The 20,703-nt window shown below is 42.2% G+C and overlaps 1 protein-coding gene across 2 annotated transcripts in view; it reads right to left on the bottom strand.

The window, feature by feature from the left end:
* The window catches only part of LOC142666649 (glutamine-rich protein 2-like), a 33,173-nt gene extending 13,328 nt beyond the window's left edge, over positions 1-19,845 (bottom strand). For both annotated transcript variants that reach the window (XM_075846791.1, XM_075846792.1), the window contains exons 1-14: positions 19,419-19,845; positions 18,329-18,433; positions 17,767-17,865; positions 11,457-11,934; positions 10,854-10,942; positions 6,923-7,014; positions 6,250-6,364; positions 4,726-5,070; positions 3,568-3,681; positions 3,373-3,447; positions 2,808-2,972; positions 2,214-2,335; positions 1,268-1,333; positions 1,056-1,157 (exon numbers count right to left, since the gene is read on the bottom strand). In XM_075846791.1, coding sequence (XP_075702906.1) covers positions 1,056-1,157; positions 1,268-1,333; positions 2,214-2,335; positions 2,808-2,972; positions 3,373-3,447; positions 3,568-3,681; positions 4,726-5,070; positions 6,250-6,364; positions 6,923-7,014; positions 10,854-10,942; positions 11,457-11,934; positions 17,767-17,865; positions 18,329-18,433; positions 19,419-19,820 — 2,369 coding nt within the window. In that variant the 5' untranslated portion in view covers positions 19,821-19,845. The remainder of the gene's footprint in view (positions 1-1,055; positions 1,158-1,267; positions 1,334-2,213; positions 2,336-2,807; positions 2,973-3,372; positions 3,448-3,567; positions 3,682-4,725; positions 5,071-6,249; positions 6,365-6,922; positions 7,015-10,853; positions 10,943-11,456; positions 11,935-17,766; positions 17,866-18,328; positions 18,434-19,418) is intronic.
* Between the last annotated feature and the right edge of the window lie 858 nt (positions 19,846-20,703).

The following is a 20,703-nucleotide window of genomic DNA, read 5'->3' as shown; positions in this document are numbered from 1 at the left end:
CCTCCTGGAGCAGAATCCCCGGCCAGAGTCGGCAATAGGGATTCCGCTCAAGGAGTAGCCACTGACGTCACTGTCCATATATGGACAGAGACATCAGGACTACCCTCTAGGAGCAGAATCCCCAGTCTATGCTCTGGCTGGGGATTCCCCTCCTAGAGGGAATCCCAATGGCACTATCTACAGGGGGGGGGGGGGATGACACTATCAACATCGACACAGTGGCACTATATAGGGGCACTATCTACAAGGGCACTGGCACTTTATTTGTGGTCACTGGCACTAGGGGCAGGTTTGGGGGCATTATACTATATAAGGGCAGCTAGGGGGCATTATGCTGTATGGGGGCATTAAGCTGTATGGGGGCATCTATGGGGGCATTAAGCTGTATGGGGCAGCTATGCGGGCATTATTTTGATCACTTTTTATTTCTTTTTTTTTTTAGAGCTAAAGTGACCAAAAAACAGCAATTTCTGCGTTTTATAATTTTTTATTTTTACGGCGATCACCGAGCGGGTTAAACAACACTATATTGTGATAGTTCTGACTTTTACGGACGCAGCCTTACCAGTTATGCTAACCTTTAATTTTTTTTAAACATTACTTTAGGGGAAAAATGGGAAAAGGGGTGTTTTTTGAACTTTTAATACTCTTTTTTTTTTTTTTTAAACATATAAAAAAAAAACTTTATTTAACTGTTTTTTACTTTTTTTTATTAGTCCCCGTAGGAGACTTGAACTAACGTATTGCAGTATATCGTGATACGGACAGTCTCCTTTGAAAAAAAGTTATCCTGTAATATACAGAACAGTGCAATACAATACTATATAAAACTAAAACAAAAACCGTCGGGGGACTCTTCTAACCAGGGGTTCAGTACCCTGTGCGCCAAGCCCCCTTGAGTCACAGGGCCCCATAGCAGCTTTTATGGCTGCTACAACAGTAGTTATACCGCTGCTTATAACAGAAAGAGATAGCCAAAAGTAGACAATCACCTAAGTTACAGCCAAATATAGAGTTGAATTTGAAGCCACAGACTGTTTTATAATCTTCCTTACCTGTGGCTCTGCTGACGGACTTGGTTGAGTTCAAAGACAGTGTACGGCCGGTTGGAATGACGTGCTGGTAGCCCAGACATCTTTGGGATGGTTAATATTGCCCTGATAAAAAAAACAAGACAAAATGGGGAGAATAAAAAATAAATAAAAATAAACTTCCGGTGATCTATGCGGATTATGAAACTGAAATATATAAAAACATGAAGACTTACGGGCCAGGCACCATCATATCCACAGTGCGGTCACAGGAGATGCAGTGAAATCTTTTCATCAGCTGCCTGGATGTCAAAGATAGAAATAAATAATCATTGTTCTGCTTCCCTGTCATAGAAGCATCTACATGACTCCGTTTTTAACCCAATAATGTTTTGCTCAACTTCTACATTAAAAGTTTTGTCAAAGTGTTTATTTTAAAGTGTTAAAAAGAGTGATCAGTCCTAGTAATTTGTCTAAGAAACCCTTATGTCATAGCCCATAGATGATATTATTATTATTATTATTATTATTATTATTATTATTATTATATATCAAATCATTTCGGCTTCCTCACTTTTCAGTGTTTTAAGAGGCAAGTGGAAAACAACATACGTTTCAAGTGTTTTTAATGGCTTTTTTTACATGTGTTTTTTTGGAGGCTTTTTTTTATTCAGTGTCATTTTGTACAAAAATGTTTTGGCATTGTTAAACCCTTTGGAGACAAAGTCAGAAAAAACGTCATACCTAGTGCAGCTGACCCCAAATATGCTACAAAAAAACAAAATGCTTTATACTGTATGTAGGCTCTTTCATATTTCACTCCAGACTAAACTAACATTAGCGTTTTAAGAAAAAAACAAAACACGAAAAATGCTACAAAAAAAAGCGAAAAATGCATCAAGATGTTGTGTGTGAAACCATCTTAAGGGTAAATAGATGACCATAACTAGGGTTGTAATTTATCAATATGGCCTATACTAAGGATTCAGTCCCCTAATCCCCTAATCCTTCTGTAGATCTGTCAACCACAGAGGTATGCTCGTGGTCCACAAACGACAATTTTTCTCTGTAATGACTCATGTGTTATATACACCATGTAGTATTCGTATGTTACTTGTAATGTTTTTTTCGTTGCACAAGTCTTTCCTTCTCCTCAGCTCTCCACCTATGATAGTCACTTACTTGCGGATAACAGCAGCCTCATCAGCCACATACTGCGTCGGATGTTCCTGCAGCTGTCGGCAAAGGTTTTTCCAGCGCTCTTCCAATATATTCTTCAGTGGATCAATTTCCATGCGGTCCAACTGTAGAGTGAAATCATGAAATTGTGTTAGAACCTGCATCACTACCGAACTCCTCCCAAGTCCTTGGGCTTTCATGGTCACAAAACCGCATTTTACAGTATGGGGCTAATCTACTGAAGATAGAATGTAAAGAAGCCAGACATCTGTGTGTCCATATTACAAATAAATATGATAACCGGTCATGGTTAATATTCAGTGTATATCATGTAATAAAAACGACATCCACGCCTCTGTGCAGGTGTCCATCTGCATATTAAGAGGCTTCATACTATCACTTAGAATACCCCTTTCATCACAATCTTGTAGTGATAAACATTAAGGGTGGACCAGGACCATGAGAACGATGGGGCAGTGATAGAATCTATTTTACTAGACCCCTTGACTTTCCAATAGACCCTTCATTACTCTGGTCATCACATGGTTATGAGAGGAAATCGAACACTCAATCTAATATTCACATAAACCTACTCACTTTATTCTGCATCTCCACATTGATTTTCTCCAATAGTCTCTGCCAGTCTTGCTCCTGGGTGCTTACTTTGCCAAGCAGCTCTTGAATCATGTGGTTTAGGTGTTCTGTGGTGGCATCAAAATGTGTGCGGCTCACTTTACTTTCTAGTGATCTCTTGTCTGCTTTCTATCCAATCACAGAAAGTAAAAATCAACATAAAAGATTAGAGCGTTGGACACAAGTATTAGAGGTGAAGGGTATATCCTCTAAATGTGCTGTGACTTATTCCAGGCACAGAAGAGTGAGGCAGACATTGATTTATTGCTGTCATTTTGTGTAGGCTTTGGGCAGCAACAGAAGTTTTCACATCTTTTGTTTTTGATCTACCATCATTTCAAATAATCTGAACCCAACAGGCTACTTATCACAACCTCTCAGTAATGTCTTACAGTACCCAGAATAATGTCACCCTTTGCTTTTTCCAGTTGGCCTTACTATCCGTTATAGCTACTCTTCAGTTTTTGTATAGAGAGAGGATTATCACAACGGAAAAAGGCAGAAAAACTCTGGGTTTACAGCAATTTACCACATCTATCTCCAGCCCAATCTGTTCTTTGTCGGCTTTCTTGTTTTCCAGTGTACCCACTGCCTGGTAAAGGATCTGCAAGAAGAACCACAGGGGTATGTTTAAAAAAAAAACAAGAGTACGCATAAAGGATAACAAGTGTTATCCTACAAGTGTAAGAGAAATTTGAGAAATAATATGAGAAGTCTTTTTCACATCAATGTGTTGTTGTTTTTGTTCATGGAGGGATTTGGTGGTCTTGTTCAGTTGTTCACATTCCTCCTGGAGCTGGACCATGGTATTCTTGATGTAAGCAATTACTTCTGAGTCCTATAGGTAGAAAGTCAAGTGTTGAGGAGATTGTGAAAAATCAAAAGAAAGCAACTCTGAGGTCCTGAGTTCAAATCCTACCAAGGCAACATAAGTATAGAGATTGTACTGTATGTTCTTACTCTACATGATTTAGGACTCATTAAAGGGGTAGTCTAAAAATGGAAGTTTGTGAGACCCCCGGCATAATCAGCTATTTGTGGCTGCAGCAGGGGAAATGTAATATTACATTACGGCCATGAATCACTGCTTGTTAGTAGATCTTTACTCGGGCTCCTAGAGTGGGGTCCCGAGCAAGGAGATGGGACAACCTCCTTAAAGAGGATCTGTCACTAGTTTACTAATGCCAAATCTCATAGCTAATCTAATAGGCGCTGTCACACTGATAATGCTAGTGACAATTGTGTCCCAAAAAGATTATTATTTTAAAAGTTCTGAGCTTTTATTCTAAATATGCAAATGAGGCTATACTTGACAAGTGGGCGTCAACAGCAGCGATTCTCCTGGGGTGGAGCTACATCACAGCCTCCGACCTGTCCTATCTGCATAAAGCTGCATCACACAGTGTGAGACACAGGCTAGAGGGTAGGGGGATCACTTCAAACAGCCATATCTCCGGCTGCGGACCACTTACAACAGTGCGTATAGTGGCATATGAAAGATGAGATTCTAATCCTTCATATGACACCAGGATCTAGATCTGAAACAACGAGAGGCATTATCAGTTGACAACACAGTCGGGAATGGAAGCTGTATACTATATGATCACACTATGTTTCTGGGCAGGGAAAGGGGGGGAAGCTGTATGCTGATTGGACAGCATCATACAGAAAACATTACACCGCCCAGAGAGAAAAGAAAGAGTCACCTCCTATTTGGCTGTTAGAGCCAAATTAGCATATTTAGAAAAATGCTCTGAACTTTGCAAATAATAAACATTTTTGTAAAATCACACTAGTTATCAGCAGGATATCGCCTATTAGATTAGTTAGGAGATAGGGAATTAATAAACTAGTGACAGATCCTCCTTAACCACTTAGTTACCTGAATGTAATGATTAGATGCCCTCCTGCCTCCCTGTAGATCTTTACCGGCTGCCTCCTTAGATGTGTAATCGGTCACCAGTTTCTGCAGATGTTCATAATCGCTGACTAGTTTGCTAACTTTCTTTCCTATGTCAATGGAACATGCTGGACATGTCAGATGTTCCTTAGATGTTGTGGTAGTAACAGGAGGTTGTGTCTGCATAGTAGCCAGTGCTGGCAGTTCAGGTTCTGGAGTGACATTTGATGGTGGTGTGCAGCTCTCAGACTGTTCGGGGATACTCATGGCTAGAAGGGTGGATGATGAAGATGCCATAGTTGTTAATATCCCACGAAGCTGGTTTAACTGTGATAGAAAGAAACGGATAAAAAGACAGTTCATTTTAGGATATGACAACATGGTTATAACCTTATTAAACAAGAGCCCAAAAAACTGAAATAGAGTAAAAATCTGGAGTCTATCTACAAGAATTGGCATGTGCTATTCTTGAAGATCAAGTAACCCCTCTGTTCTTTTCATATGTTTGTCAAAATGTTTTAGCGATTTTGCTCCAAATGTACAATACAGATGGTCCTCAGAGCATCTACATAGAACAGTTGTATACATGTAGCTTTTGGTGAACCGCTTCTGAGAAGGCTGACAATGTAGCTCTCCAAACAATGACCTGTATGATCACGTCTTCTGACAGATAAAACATTATTTCACATTATTTTTGGCACAGGTATCAGAGACTGCCAGTGAAATCAGTGATACCAATAAAAGACACATTTTATAAATATCATGTAAGTGAAAATCGATTTCTACTGCAGTTTATTTTTAAAGAGGGTCCCTTAGAAAAGATTAGAATTATGGGAATTGCCACCAGGGTCTGGTGTTTGTTTGCCCCTGCACAGCCTTTTCACGAGCCTATAGCCAATTCCTCACCCCTTGTTTGCTAACAATGTAGTTCCTCTGCAGAAGGGAATCCTGCACAAGTTCATGCTACCCAATAACAAAGAGGGTGGAACCAACCAGAGCTGGGGTACTACTCCTTCCAAGGGCACATCACATTTGTATGGGCTGCGTCTATAGCGCATATGCTTTTGATTAGGCCACTTTATGCCCAACAAGTAGCAACATCATCAGATTGCAACATCTTGTTGTTCTATCCCACACCAAAAATATTGTAAAGTTTTGTCAGATTAAAGTCTGGCATGTTATTTTTTTCTAAGGCTGTGTTCACATCAGCGTTGCCCTTCCGTTGAAGGGTTCTGTCAGAGGTTTCCGTCGGGTAACCCATCAACGAAAAGACAAACTGAAAACTCATCTTCCGTTTCCCTCACCATTGAACTCAATGGTGACGGAAACATTGCTAATGGTTTCCGTTTGTCACTGTTGCGACAGGGTTTTGACGGAATCAATAGCGCAGTCGACTGCGCTATTGTTTACGTCAAGAATAACGGAACTCTGTGAGGTGAACAGGCAACGGTGAGGTGAACAGGCCCTAATAGGCATCTTGGTGCACGTTTGCTACAATTTAATAACCTGATCTTGTAGTTGTCGATATTTGTCAGCCCCTGACTGCTCCATGGTAACTTTTTCCTGCACCTGCCTATCACGCAGTTCCTTCAGCTCCTTTTCACTGTCTTCTATGGTAGCACTTGGAGAGAAAAATGGACATTCACAGGAAAAAAATTGGCACTCATGTAAAACTATTCTGTGGTTTTCTTTAAGGCTGGGTTCACACGACCTATTTTCAGGCGTAAACGAGGCGTATTATGCCTCGATTTACGCCTGAAAATAGGGCTCCAATACATCGGCAAACATCTGCCCATTCATTTGAATGGGTTTGCCGACGTACTGTGCAGACGACCTGTCATTTACGCGTCGTCGTTTGACAGCTGTCAAACGACGACGCGTAAATTGACTGCCTCGGCAAAGAAGTGCAGGACACTTCTTTGCAACGTAATTTGAGCCGTTCTTCATTGAAGTCAATCAAGAGCAGCTCAAGATTTACAAGCGTCACAGACGCCTCGCATAATGCGAGGAGGAGCTTTTACGTCTGAAACGAGGCAGCTGTTTTCTCCTGAAAACAGTCTGTCTTTTCAGACGTAAAAGCCTCTCATCGTGTGCATATACCCATTTAATGTCTTTCTACTCTTCTACAGTCTCTATGTCAGATTGACCTACTGACTTTGCTCCCAGTCTCTTTACTTACCTGAGATAACCTAGCTGCTGATTGATCTGACTGGTTTCCTCCAACTTCAGTTGTGTTACTATTGGATCCATTGCTCTCTGCAGTTGGTCCAGCTGAAAGCAATAGAAGGTATCTCAACCATTAAATTGATTGATTGAATGAATGTCAATTTCATTAGTGGAAACAGGAGACAGATGTTATTGGAATGATAAATTAAAAGAATAAGACACCATACCGTAAGGACTAGTCCACACCAAATGTTGAATTGACTCAAAAATCATCAGGCTCTTACATTTAGGGTATGTGCACACGTAGTGACCAAAAACGTCTGAAAATACAGAGCTGTTTTCAAGGGAAAACAGCCCCTGATTTTAAGACGTTTTTTGAGCAACTCGCGTTTTTCGCGCCGTTTTCGCTCCGTTTTTTAACGTCCGTTTTTGGAGCTGTTTTCATTGGAGTCTATGAGAAAACAGCTCCAAAAACGTCCAAAGAAGTGTCCTGCACTTCTTTTGACGAGGCTGTATTTTTACGCGTTGTCGTTTGACAGCTGTCAAACGACGTCGTGTAAATGACAGGTCGTCTGCACAGTACGTCGGCAAACCCATTCAGATGAATGGGCAGATGTTTGCCGACGTATTGGAGCTGTATTTTCAGACGTAAAACGAGGCATAATACGCCTCGTTTACGTCTGAAAATAGGTTGTGTGAACCCAGCCTTAGGTATATAAATATGTATACCCTAAGTGAATCACTACTGGCTGAGTCAACAAGTAAGAAGAGTAAGGCTGGGTTCACACGACCTATTTTCAGGCGTAAACGAGGTGTATTATGCCTCGATTTACGCCTGAAAATACGGCTCCAATACGTCGGCAAACATCTGCCCATTCATTTGAATGGGTTTGCCGACGTACTGTGCCGACAACCTGTAATTTACGCGTCGTCGTTTGACAGCTGTCAAAAGACGACGCGTAAAATTACAGCCTCGTCAAAAGAAGTGCAGGACACTTCTTGGGACGTTTTTGGAGCCGTTTTCTCATAGACTCTATTGAAAACAGCTCCAAAAACGGCCGAAAAAACGGTGGGAAAACGGCACGAAAAACGCGAGTTGCTCCAAAAACGTCTGAAAATCAGGTGCTGTTTTCCCTTGAAAACAGCTCCGTATTTTCAGACGTTTTTGGCTCAGCGTGTGAACATAACCTAATTTCTGCATTTTGATTTAGTCAGGACCCGCCGACCATGTAATGACTAGGGTGGCATCCCCACTCTATCCTTTTGTTCATTAGTAGATAAGCAGCTGACAGAGGAGCATGCATATGTATGGGGGGGTGGGGAGAAATAGAGGTTGGCCGAACGATCATTTGGCCGACAGCTATCTAAAGTGTATGAGCAGCTTAAAATATAGCATACAATGCCAAGCTGCTGCATCTAATGCTAACTAAATTTTGTCCTAAAGGGCATGAGTTCTAGAGTAGAAGGGGTGTAGGTGCATTCTGAATATGAAGTCCAGTTCTGGCACCTCTTCATAAAAATAATATCAGAGAGCTGTAGAAAGTTCAAGCAAGGGAAACTAAATTAATAATTGGCATGGAAGATCTCAGTTGTAAGGACAGATTATCAAGACTAGATTTTTTCTTGAGGGCTGAGGGCATACCTCCCAAATTTCAAGTATCACATGGCATGTAGCGCGGCAATTTTTTCTATTTTAAGCCACGCCTCTAATCTCACCCAATCCCCGCACATACACACTCGGTTCAGCCCACACAGTATCATGCTCCCATAGTGCCTCCCACACAGTATAATGCCCTCTAGATGCCCCCACTCAGTATAATGCCCTCTAGCTGCCACCATACAGTATAATGCCTCCATAGCTGCCACCATACAGTATAATGCCTCCATAGCTGCCACCATTCAGTAAAATGCCCCCATAAATGCACCCATACAGTATAAAGCCAACACAGATCCCCCCATACAGTATAATGCCCAAACACATTCCCCCCATACAGCATAATGCCCCGGAGCTGCCCCCATGCAGCATAATGACCCCATAGATGCCCCATACAGTACAATGCCACATACAGTATAATGCAGACACAGATGCCCCTATACAGTATAATGCCCCATAGCTGCCCCATACAGCTTAATGCCCCCAAAGCTGCCCCCATATAGTATAATGCCCCCCTAGATGCCTGTAGTGCCCGTTCCCACATATAAAGTGACAGTGCCCTTATAGATAGAGCCAAAATGTCCCCTTTAAATAGTGTCCCTATATAGTGCCACAGTGTCCATGTAGATAGTGCCACATCCCCCTTGAATATAGTGCCACCCCCCTGTAGATAGCGCCACCCCCTGTAGATAGCACCACCGCCCTGTAGATAGCGTCATTGGGACTCCCTCTAATAGTGGAATTCCCGGCCAGACCATAGACTGGGGATTCCGCTCCTAGAGGGACGCCCTGATGTCACTGTTCATATATGGACAGTGAGTCAGTGGCTACTCCTTGAGCAGAATCCCCGTTCCCGATTTGGCCAGGGATTCTGCTCCAGGAGGAGCCCCTGATATCAATGCCCATATATGGGTAGTGACCTCAGGGGTTTCCTCTAGGAGTGGAATCCCCAGCCAGATCACCGGCAACAGGGATTCTGCTTAATCAGTAGCCACTGATGTCACTGTCCTTATATGGAAAGTGACGTCATGAGCTTCACCGAGCACAGCGCCTAAAATAGCATGTGTCCGGGGAGCCCTCGGCGAGCGGAGGAGCTCCCTCCGCTCCTCTGCTCTGAACTAATTCTGAAGTAGGGAGCTGATGGTTCCCTTCTTCAGCATTGGGTTCAACTGTATTTGCGTCGACAGCGGGACATACTTCCTGCCACCTGGGACAGCAGGACACCGCCTAGAATCCTTGACTGTCTCACTGAATCCGGGAAGGTTGGGAGGTATGACTGAGTGGGATATGATATATCTTTTGCAGACCCCACAGAGAACACGTACATTTTTTGTTCGAGAAAAGTGAAGTCAGGTACAACCTGACTTTATTCAGTAGACACTCAGATGGGGGTGTCAGGACACATTCTTCAGAGGGAGTGCTCCTTGCTAGGGTAACGGCTGAACATGCCACCCTGCAAATTCGAATTGGGATATTTTTTTTATGTGAACTATTATCTCAGTGTATTAGGAGTCCAAAGCATAAATCAGAGGTTTCTGCTTGTGTTTGCCCGGACACAACTGCAGTGCCTTATGCAAAAAAAAAATCACAAAACTGTCACGTGTAAATACATCTTAACAAGACCTCCAGTGGAAATACAACTTTCCATGACTGCATTCCCCACCTGACTGTATACCACACTTTACACTTCTTTTATGTATTCTGGACTTATTTTATGAACTGCTGCTTTGCCTGTGCTTAGAAAAAGCCTCCATCTTGATTCTTAGATTTCCCCAGCTTTCTCTTCCTCTCTGCATTGTTATCAATCCTATGATGCTTCAGCACAGCATCACATGACCAGCTAAAGACCATACCATTTCTGTATGCTGGGGGACACTGTGATTTTCATTCTCTCTATATTTTCCTAAATAAGCTGAGAAACCATAAGTATACAGACTTGGAGGCTGCACTATATTCTTCTACATAATACCTGTGTGACAGGAACCTGTCTAAGTATCAGTGGTAGCTGATGATAGAAGTTTCTGTCCCACCCCCCTGTGCAAAACTAGTGTGGTACAGGAACTGCTGAAGCCTGTGATGGGTGACACATAGATCTCTATAGACCCAAGTAGAGAAAGTAGTCACCGAGCCGGATTCACACTGCTGATAAGAAGCCATCCCAGTCTGGTATATAGAGATGGAAGCAGCAAGAAAAATAACAGATGAGAGACCGACACATGAATATCATAATGGTACACATGGGAAAGTTTAGTTTTGGCCAGAGTGTCCATTTAACTATCAAATCTCTCACCTTATCTCTATCTCCTCTCAAGTCTTGCATCTCTTTATACAGGGAGCTCATCTTCTCCTGCATGTCAGGTACAGTCTTAGCAAGATCATCTAAAACAAGAAAGAGTGGTCACTTGCATATGTGAGCAGTATATACTAACAGAACCATAACTGTGATTGGAAATAATTCTGCATTACAGGTGAGGTCCTGCAAGATCTGTCCAAATATCAAAATTTTATAACAATGCCTAAAATATAATTGAATGAAGAGATTATAGATCACTATGGTTTGGTACCATCCGTGACACGATGTGGTCATTGAAGAGGGGGAATGTCTATTAATATGGCAGAATTATTGAATAATATATTCTGTATTTATTGGAAAAGTCACTTTGCTATGCTTTATATATCCTAATTTAAACTAATATAAAAGTATTCATTATTGTATAAATGATTACACCTGCAACAAGTTTATTTCACTTGCAGTTTCTTAGAGCAACAAACAAATAATCCAGTCAAATCTTTCATGACGGCCTCTTACAATTTTCACTCCATTTTTTTCATATAAACTAAACAAGGGTTTCACATTTGAAGGTGTCGATGTACAGTGCTAAATAAACATTACCTGTATTTCTCTGCAGAAGTCCAAGTTCGGTGCGGTCTGCCTTGTCTCTCTCCAGTGCATCCAGTCTTATATAAAGCATTGCCTGTTCCATAGACGTGGCCCCACTTGGATGAGCAAGGTTCACTCCAGGTGGCCCAGGAGCAGGAGTACAGTCCATGCTGGTCATAGAAGGGTTAATCCCAATATCCTCAGGCACAGGGGCCCCAGGGTGAGAATGGGTTAGGTCTCTTTCATGCTGTTGTCCTGACACCCCCATCTGAGAGTCCTCCAATGTACTTGCTGACATACCATCCTGAGTAACATGTGGAGCATTTACAGGGTCTTTAGTCTGAGTGGACCCCTGTGCCTGAGACCGCATAGTTTGAGAAGTGTCCAATAAGGGTTCATCAGGTTGTGATAAGTCGGTACCTTGTATAGGTTCAGACATAGGGCTGATGTCAATGTCACTAGGCTGTGAAGTAAATGATGTCTGGGCATCCTGGTGACAGAAGGAAGTTACAAAACAATGAGATGATCTTTTTACAACACCTCAGTCCTACCTTCACTTTATATTTATTCATGGTACATAAAGGTAATTAATGAACAAAAATAATAAAGGACTTTCAGATATGACAAAGGCACTTATGAATATGGTGCATACAGTTATATACGGTCCACTTCAAACCCTTATACATTATTCAATTTGCACATATTTCGATTTTTATGAGGAGCTATCAGCTCTCCTGACATGTCTGTTTTAGTAAATACCTATATTCCCCATCAAATAAGAATGCTAGAGCCTCTTTTCTTACAACTCTGCATTGTACCGTTCCTCCGTTATTCCTCCAAGAAATGTATGAATAAATTGACAACTGGGTGATACCATTCCCTTCGTTAATAGGGTGTGTCCAGACTGTCATCACTAGGTTGGACATTTTAGGGATACAACCCTTTGATAAGGTGAATGGTAAAACCAAGTTGTCAATTTATTCATACATTTCCAGGAAGAATAATGGAGGAACGGCACAATGCCATGTTCTAAGAAAAGATGCGTCAGCGTTATTATTTTATAGGAAATACAAATATTTACCAAAACAGACATATCAGGAGTGTTACAGGGGTATTCACACTAAGATAATTACTTTCTAAAAAATAAGCCGGTGGGCTGATTGTTGCCTGTCTGGCTTTTCTAGCTCAGTGATCTGCTGTTTATCTCTGGGGAAAAATGTTAACGTGTAAATGTAGCATTTGTATAGTAGCCACCCAAATGAATAGTCACCCATGTAATTCACAGACATACCGAGTCTGTCACAGCAGCTCTCCATTCTGGCTTACAGAGGGGAGTCCTAGGGGATCTGAATTGCATCTGTCCTAGTAGGGCATATGGACAGGGGTTGTTGTCATGAGACAGCCTCTTTCATTTTTCTCGTCATATTAAGCTATTAAAACTCTGAGAAAAGAGGAGCATTGCCCTTGTCTGTTAGGATAAGAAACTATTAAATCCAACTACAAATATGTCCTTACAGCAGTAGTAGTAACTTAGTTATTAGAGCTATGAATCTGGATGTTCCCATATAGTTATGGAACTTGAGATATTTCACATTGTACTTGGGAAAAGAAAATGTTAATACAAACTATTGTATATGTGTTATCATTATTCTATAGAAGACACTTTGGGGGGAATTAAGCAATCTACAGCAGTTTTCCGGAGTAGAAAAATCGTAATTTGTGCAAAAACTCTTTGGCTTTTCCACTGCCTCCGGGACTACTTGCGGTTTGACACATTTACCATAATTTACGCCAGAAATTGACATAAATTATAGCAGAAATCTACACTTCCTAGCGGGTGTAGAGTTCCGTTTTTGGCGCATTGACAGCAGAAGATGTGCCACATTAATTAATTTATTGCATCTGACTTGAGGAGGGTTCATTCGACTGGCATTTGAAGTGCCAGTCTAAGTAAATCTCCTCCTTTGTATTTCAGGTTTAGTGGTCTTGTAAGGAAGTTCACACATAGGATGACCCTACAACAACCATGTAACCAGACTAACATTCTGTGTTTTTACAAACCTTGATGGCTAAATTAGACAAGATGAAGACATCTAATTCTAGACTGAACATACAGTATTTTAACTGTAGTTACTCTAAGATTAAAATTCAGTGATCAAACTCTAATGAATAATCCTGACTTGGATCTAAATTAGATAATGAGGATCTAAATAAATCCTAAAGTAAATCCAGTATATATACAGCATATATCATACTTGCCAACTGTCCTGAATTTGCCGGGACTGTCCCGAATTTACAGAGACAGTCCCGGCAAATTACTGTCGCGGAACTTGTCCCAGCAACTGCTATATTCAATTGTATCTGCGTTCTGAGGACGCAGATACAATTGAATACTTAGGCAGAGCAGGAAACTATTCACTTCCTCCTCTGCCATTCACTCTTCCTGGAGCAAAATCTCCAGCCAAAGCATTGCCGACGCGCTGGCCAGGGATTCTGCTGCAGGAGGTGCCACTGACGTCACTGCCATTTTATGGACAGTGAAGTCAGGGCTCTTTATATGAGCGAAATTCCCAGCCAGGGCATCAGCAACGCTTTGGACGGGGATTCCGGTGCTCCAGGAATAGCCCATGACTTCACTATCCATATAAGGGCAGTTATGTCAGGGCACCTCCTGCAGTGGAATCACTGGCCAAATCGTTACCATGGCCGGGGATTCTGCTCATAGAATGAGCCCATGACTTTCTGTCCATATAAGGGCAGTGACTTCAGGGGCACTTCCTGTAGTGAAATCCCCGGCCAGAATATTGCCGACGCCTGGCAAGGGATTCCGATCATAGAGGGAGCCATAATGGGACAGTGAGGGGGGCTATCTGCAGGGGGAGTATGTAGCACTATCTACAGTGGGTGTATGTGGCACTATCTAAAGCGGGAGTATGTTGCACTATGTAAAGGGAGGTATGTGGCACTATCTACAGGGAGGTGTGTGGAAGGGGGTGTGTGTGGCATCATCTACAGGGGTGTGTGGCATCTACAGGGAGCAGTGTGTGACAATATCTACAGGGAGCAGTGTGTGGCAATACCTACTGGGGCAGTGTGGGGCACCATCTACAAGGGGCACTGAGTGTGGCACTATATACGCTGGTTTTTACGCTGACAGTAGTGGTCAACACATATCACATAACCCTAGTGATACAGTGAGAATTCACCTGCCTGTAAACAACCAGATAACATCCTGGGCACCATAGTAGTTGTCAGCGTAACAAGTGCAGAAATTTTGTTTGTTTTTGTATGCAGAAATTTGGGAAAGCCACGCCCCATTAACCACACCCACGAGATAAACTACACCCCCAAAAGACATACCCACCAAAGACGCCACACCCTAAGACACAACATTTTTCAAATGTTGGCAACTATGATATACATTGAAGGAAATAAGTATTTGATCCCTTGCTGATTTTGTAAGTTTGCCCACTGTCAAAGACATGAACAGTCTAGAATTTTTAGGCTAGGTTAATTTTACCAGTGAGAGATAGATTATATATATAATAAGTATTTGATCCCTTTGGCAAACAAGACTTAATACTTGGTGGCAAAACCCTTGTTGGCAAGCACAGCAGTCAGACGTTTTTTGTAGTTGATGATGAGGTTTGCACACATGTTAGATGGAATTTTGGCCCACTCCTCTTTGCAGATCATCTGTAAATCATTAAGATTTCGAGGCTGTCGCTTGGCAACTCGGATCTTCACCTCCCTCCATATGTTTTCGATGGGATTAAGGTCTGGAGACTGGCTAGTCAACTCCATGACCTTAATGTGCTTCTTTTTGAGCCACTCCTTTGTTGCCTTGGCTGTATGTTTCGGGTCATTTTCGTGCTGGAAGACCCAGCCACGAGCCATTTTTAATGTCCTGGTGGAGGGAAGGAGGTTGTCACTCAGGATTTGACGGTACATGGCTCCATCCATTCTCCCATTGATGCGGTGAAGTAGTCCTGTGCCCTTAGCAGAGAAACACCCCCAAAACATAATGTTTCCACCTCCATGCTTGACAGTGGGGACTGTGTTCTTTGGGTCATAGGCAGCATTTCTCTTCCTCCAAACATTGGGAGTTGAGTTATTGCCAAAGAGCTTAATTTTAGTCTCATCTGACCACAGCACCTTCTCCCAATCACTCTCAGAATCATCCAGATGTTCATTTGCAAACTTCAGACGTGCCTGTACATGTGCCTTCTTGAGCAGGGGGACCTTGCGGGCACTGCAGGATTTTAATCCATCACGGCGTAATGTGTTACCAATGGTTTTCTTGGTGACTGTGGTCCCAGCTGCCTTGAGATCATTAACAAGTCCCCCCCCCCGTGTAGTTTTCGGTTGAGCTCTCACCTTCCTCAGGATCAAGGATGCCCCACAAGGTGAGATTTTGCATGGAGCGCCAGATCGATGTCGATTGACAGTCATTTTGTATGTCTTCCATTTTCTTACTATTGCACCAACAGTTGTCTCCTTCTCACCCAGCGTCTTTCTTATGGTTTTGTAGCCCATTCCAGCCTTGTGCAGGTCTATGATCTTGTCCCTGACATCCTTAGAAAGCTCTTTGGTCTTGCCCATGTTGTAGAGGTTAGAGTCAGACTGATTAATTGAGTCTGTGGACAGGAGTCTTTTATACAGGTGACCATGTAAGACAGCTGTCTTTAATGCAGGCACCAAGTTGATTTGGAGCGTGTAACTGGTCTGGAGGAGGCTGAACTCTTAATGCTTGGTAGGGGATCAAATACTTATTTCTCAGTGCATAATGCAAATAAATATATATAATTTTGACTATGTGATTTTCTTTTTTTTTTCTTTTTATATATAATCTATCTCTCACTGGTAAAATTAACCTAGCCTAAAAATTCTAGACTGTTCATGTCTTTGACAGTGGGCAAACTTACAAAATCAGCAAGGGATCAAATACTTATTTTCTTCACTGTATATGATGAATATTTGCTTGTATCGGCACAATTGTGTCAGATTACAACTTACAACTCCTAGGAGCAAAGATGACAATTGGTTGTGGAAGGAAGTCATCACAAACCATGTGGAATGCTAAGCCTCCATCTACAGCTTCTACAAACCAGCATGCCTTGTAAAATGGATCATCTTAATCCACCTGTTCCTTCCTCAACCAATTGTCATCTTTATTCCCAGGATTCGTGAGTTGTAATCTGGCACAAATGTGCCGATACAAGCAAATATTTATCACATGTATATATACCTTTATAGGTCTCCAATTACACACACACATTGTCTAATATTGTCCCCTGATGAACTAACTAAGTTAGGGAAACGCATTGAGACGGTTATGAAGTGTAAGTGTTGTGGACATTTTATGCAATATTTGGTGCTTAGAAATTACACTAATTGTGTGTGATATAAATTTTTGTATCCCTGGAGTTTGTCCATAGGTGGCGTATGGTACCACACCATCTAGATATCATTTTCTGGATACTCCAGGTGATTATTGTGGATTATGAATAGTGAATAAAGGTTTTGTTTTATAAGGAGTTTCCACTGTGATACTACATTTTTAACATTGACATGGACTTTGATCAAAAGTAAGGCCAAGGCATTGCCATGTTCTATCTGCTGTGGCCCCCCCCCCCAACAGAAAAGAGTTGAGAAGACTTAGGCCCCATGCACACGACTGTATTTTTTCCCTCCCGTAAATACGGGTCCTTTGTCACACGTTTTTAACCCGTATTTACGGACCCGTTTTCCCTGCTTCTCTTTATTCAAAAATTCAAATCAGGCTTAAGCCTGTACACAGGGGAATCCCCCGACGTCGCTTAGCAACGCTCCCGTAATTACGGGTGCACACACGTAGCCACCCGTAATTACGGGAGCCCCATAAACTTCTATGGGCCTGCCCGTGCCGTAATCTTGAAATAGGACATGTTCTATATTTTTCAACGGCCCTGGCGCCTTCCCGTAAGCAAACGGGAAGGTACCCGTGGCCAATAGAAGTCTAGGGGCCCGTAATTACGGTTGTTTTTACGGTTGTGTGCATGGGGCCTTAATGTACAACAAAGCACAGACAGTGCCAGGATAAGAGTTGAGCAAAGCACTGCTAGCTTGTATGGTGTCTCCAGATCCAGGCATCTAGTAATGCGTTGGGAATCAGGCTCTCCAGGTACGCCTACATTATGTCCCAGGTATTTCTCATGATGCAAAATTTTCCCACCATCACAAGAAGTACAGTATACAAATGTGAGGTATGGAGCTACTAGACTTTGCAAACTTCACTGTATGTAGGTATGTTGAATGTGTTTCGATTTATCTATCTACCTACCATACGAGTCTTCAACAATTCCAATTCTTTTTGTACGTTTTCCACATCCTTTTTTGTTTCTGTCTTCAAGTCCACCTGGCTCAGCTGCTGCGGCTTCCCCTAGATACAGACATCAGAGTAAGCGAGATGAACCATTTACCTATAGACCACTCAGAAATGTCATCATTGTGAAGTCCTACACACTTTATAAATCTTACGTATGGTAACTATCTTGTTTGTGAGCAGATGTTGGGTGTGGAACAAATCAGCAAATCGTTATGTTACCAGTTCACTGCACTATGACTGCTTCTCTGCTGCACTCCCTATCTTCCTCTACGTAAACGATAGGGATGGATTGTAGGGAGTATTGTAGTATTACATAGAGTTGTGCACAGATTTTACACATTAATCTTAGACTACAGGGTCATTTTAAGAAAAGTTGAATTTAGATATGTTGAATTATGTTATGGATCACACTATTACAGCGTTTCAGGCCATTGTGTATCTAGGGAGGGTTTATGTTTTTTCTCTTTAACATCAACTAATGTCTCCTCTGCTGTCGCAATTATTTTGTGCCACTTACCAGCCCTGCAGCCTCGGTCACTTTCTGTATCTGGTCCTGTACCTCATGCTGTGAATCTTTCAGGGTCTCAACCTCCAGCATGAGGTCCTGCAGCACGGTCATAGCCTAAAATTACAAGAGTGAACTTTAGGGTGAGGACAATATAAAGTCCTTTATATCATCTGGTTGGAAGTATTCATAATATCTGCACCTCGGATAGGATACAGTTTAGATGTACACAGTGCAGCAGATATAACTGTATCCAGAGGATTTTTACTTTTTATGTAAATGAAAAAATAAACTAACAGCCCGACCGCAAAATATGAGCTGAAATTTCTGGTACCATGCTGTATGGAAATGCTACAAACACATGTTCATAGTTGAGTCGATGAACATACGGCATACGTCAGGTATTTTGTACTGATTGTGATTCTTAGACAGGGGCGTATCTAGGTGAGAAGGGCTGGCAGGGAATGTGTCTGTGGTCCTGGGTATCAGAAGGGGCACCAACAAACCATTTTGCCTTGGCAAGGGTATTAAAATACAAGGCTTGGGCAGCAAACTGAATTTTTGCCCCTCGTAAAGGAAATCCTGGGTATGACTCTGGGCTCAGGTTTAGCCATTAGCACTGGTAACGGTTCTGTGGGTTTTAGATACAAGTACAAAGTTTGAGTTGAAGATGCAGGTAGGGTGGTCTGGAAAACTATACAGTATCTGTGCAGGTCTCTATCAGAGGTAAAGCTGCACTGTGATAACCCGTCTGCCAAGTGTTCAATTCACATTGCAATACACAAAGATTTTTCCCCTTCTGGTAACAATCCTACAATGATTCATTGTTTAATCAGTAAAGCAGTTGTTACCAACAAAGCAAAATTTCTGGCTTTTTCTTTTTTATTTCTCATGAAACATTTTTTTTTCTTGGTTTTTACAGTTTGTAGCATTTCCAGCAGTGCACAAGCAAATTTGTCTGTGCATGATAGTGAACTATGATCGTGATGGAGGGCACTGGTGGCTTCATGGATCTGGCATATACTGGCCTGTATTGCCACCTGTCACCTTCATACAGAAGCCCCAATACTTGATCAGTGAGGGGATGGTGACTGCTCATTACCTTACACACTCCTTCTTCATTCACCTCCAGTCTTCTCTTCAGCTGCATCATCTGCCACATGTCTTCCACATCCCTGCTGCCCCCCTGCTGTCCGGAGTGGCTCCTTTCAATAATATCTAATCCAGATGGAAAATTGTTTAGTGCCTCCAGTTGCTTCTCCATGTGCAAGATCCTGTGCTCCATCATGCCCTCCTGCCCCTTCTCTTCGCCCTTCACCAGCTTTCCTCCAGCTGGTGGGTACCGCCTGGTGCCTTCATCTGGGAGCTCTGCACTAACATCTTGGACGTGTAAGTGCTTGATAATGGCATGAAGTAGAGTGTGCAGAGCAGTGAAATTCACTGCCCCGACTTCTGGCGTCCCAATGGCCAAATTGGCCAAATCAAATAGACGGATTCCCTTCATGCTCCTCCCTCCATTTACCAATCCGTCGGAGCTCTGACTGGTCAGAACATCAGCCTATAATCAGAATACTGCAGCTATTTGTGATGTCACCCACAACTCACTTCACTACAGTGTATTGTTCCCTGACAACCAACTACAATCAGAACACCATGTCCACTAGTGACATTATAAACAGCTGACTCTGCCTCAACGCATTGCTACCTCACTCAGCCTCAACTGACCCTGCCTCAGCTACTACTACCACCATTATGCATAAATGCATTGTTACCTGGAGCAGATGAGGGGCACCTACAGAAACCTAGTGATAACATCAGTTTTGGCAGCTTATAACTGATCAACACAACCCTAAATAATTGTGTACACATAGAATATATACAGTACCGTGCAAAAGTGTTAGGCAATTGTGGAAAAATGCTGAAAAGTAAAAATGCATTCAAAAATAGAAGGGTAAGTTCAAACATAGCGGAACATCCGCAGCATACTACAGTAGCAGCAGAGTGGATGAGATTTGAACAAATCTCATCCACACGCTGCATAATGATAACCGGAAACAACGTTTAGAAATTGACCTGCCGTGTTGTATTTTAATCTGCAGCATGTCAATTTAATTTGCGTAATAGCTGCTTTTTTGTTGCGTGCGGGTTCTACCCATTGAATTCAACAAGTAGCAGGTATTTTTGACTTTTCTGTTTTCTGCAGCGACATTCTGGCCAAGAAACTGCACCACAATTTGGTGCATTTTTTTCGAACGGAACTTCCTGCGGCACCAGGGCGGATATGCTGTGTACCTTTAAGCAGTGTATTCGCCCCGTGTGTACTTACCCAAGGTGCTAATAGTTATTTTTCATCAAGTAACAATATGCAAAGTGAATGAACAGAATAG

Source organism: Rhinoderma darwinii, chromosome 13 (genome assembly GCF_050947455.1).
Source record: "Rhinoderma darwinii isolate aRhiDar2 chromosome 13, aRhiDar2.hap1, whole genome shotgun sequence".
NCBI classification, from domain to species: Eukaryota; Metazoa; Chordata; class Amphibia; order Anura; family Rhinodermatidae; genus Rhinoderma; species Rhinoderma darwinii.
Note: the sequence above shows the minus strand (reverse complement) of the source record. Positions and strands in the feature narration are given on the sequence as shown.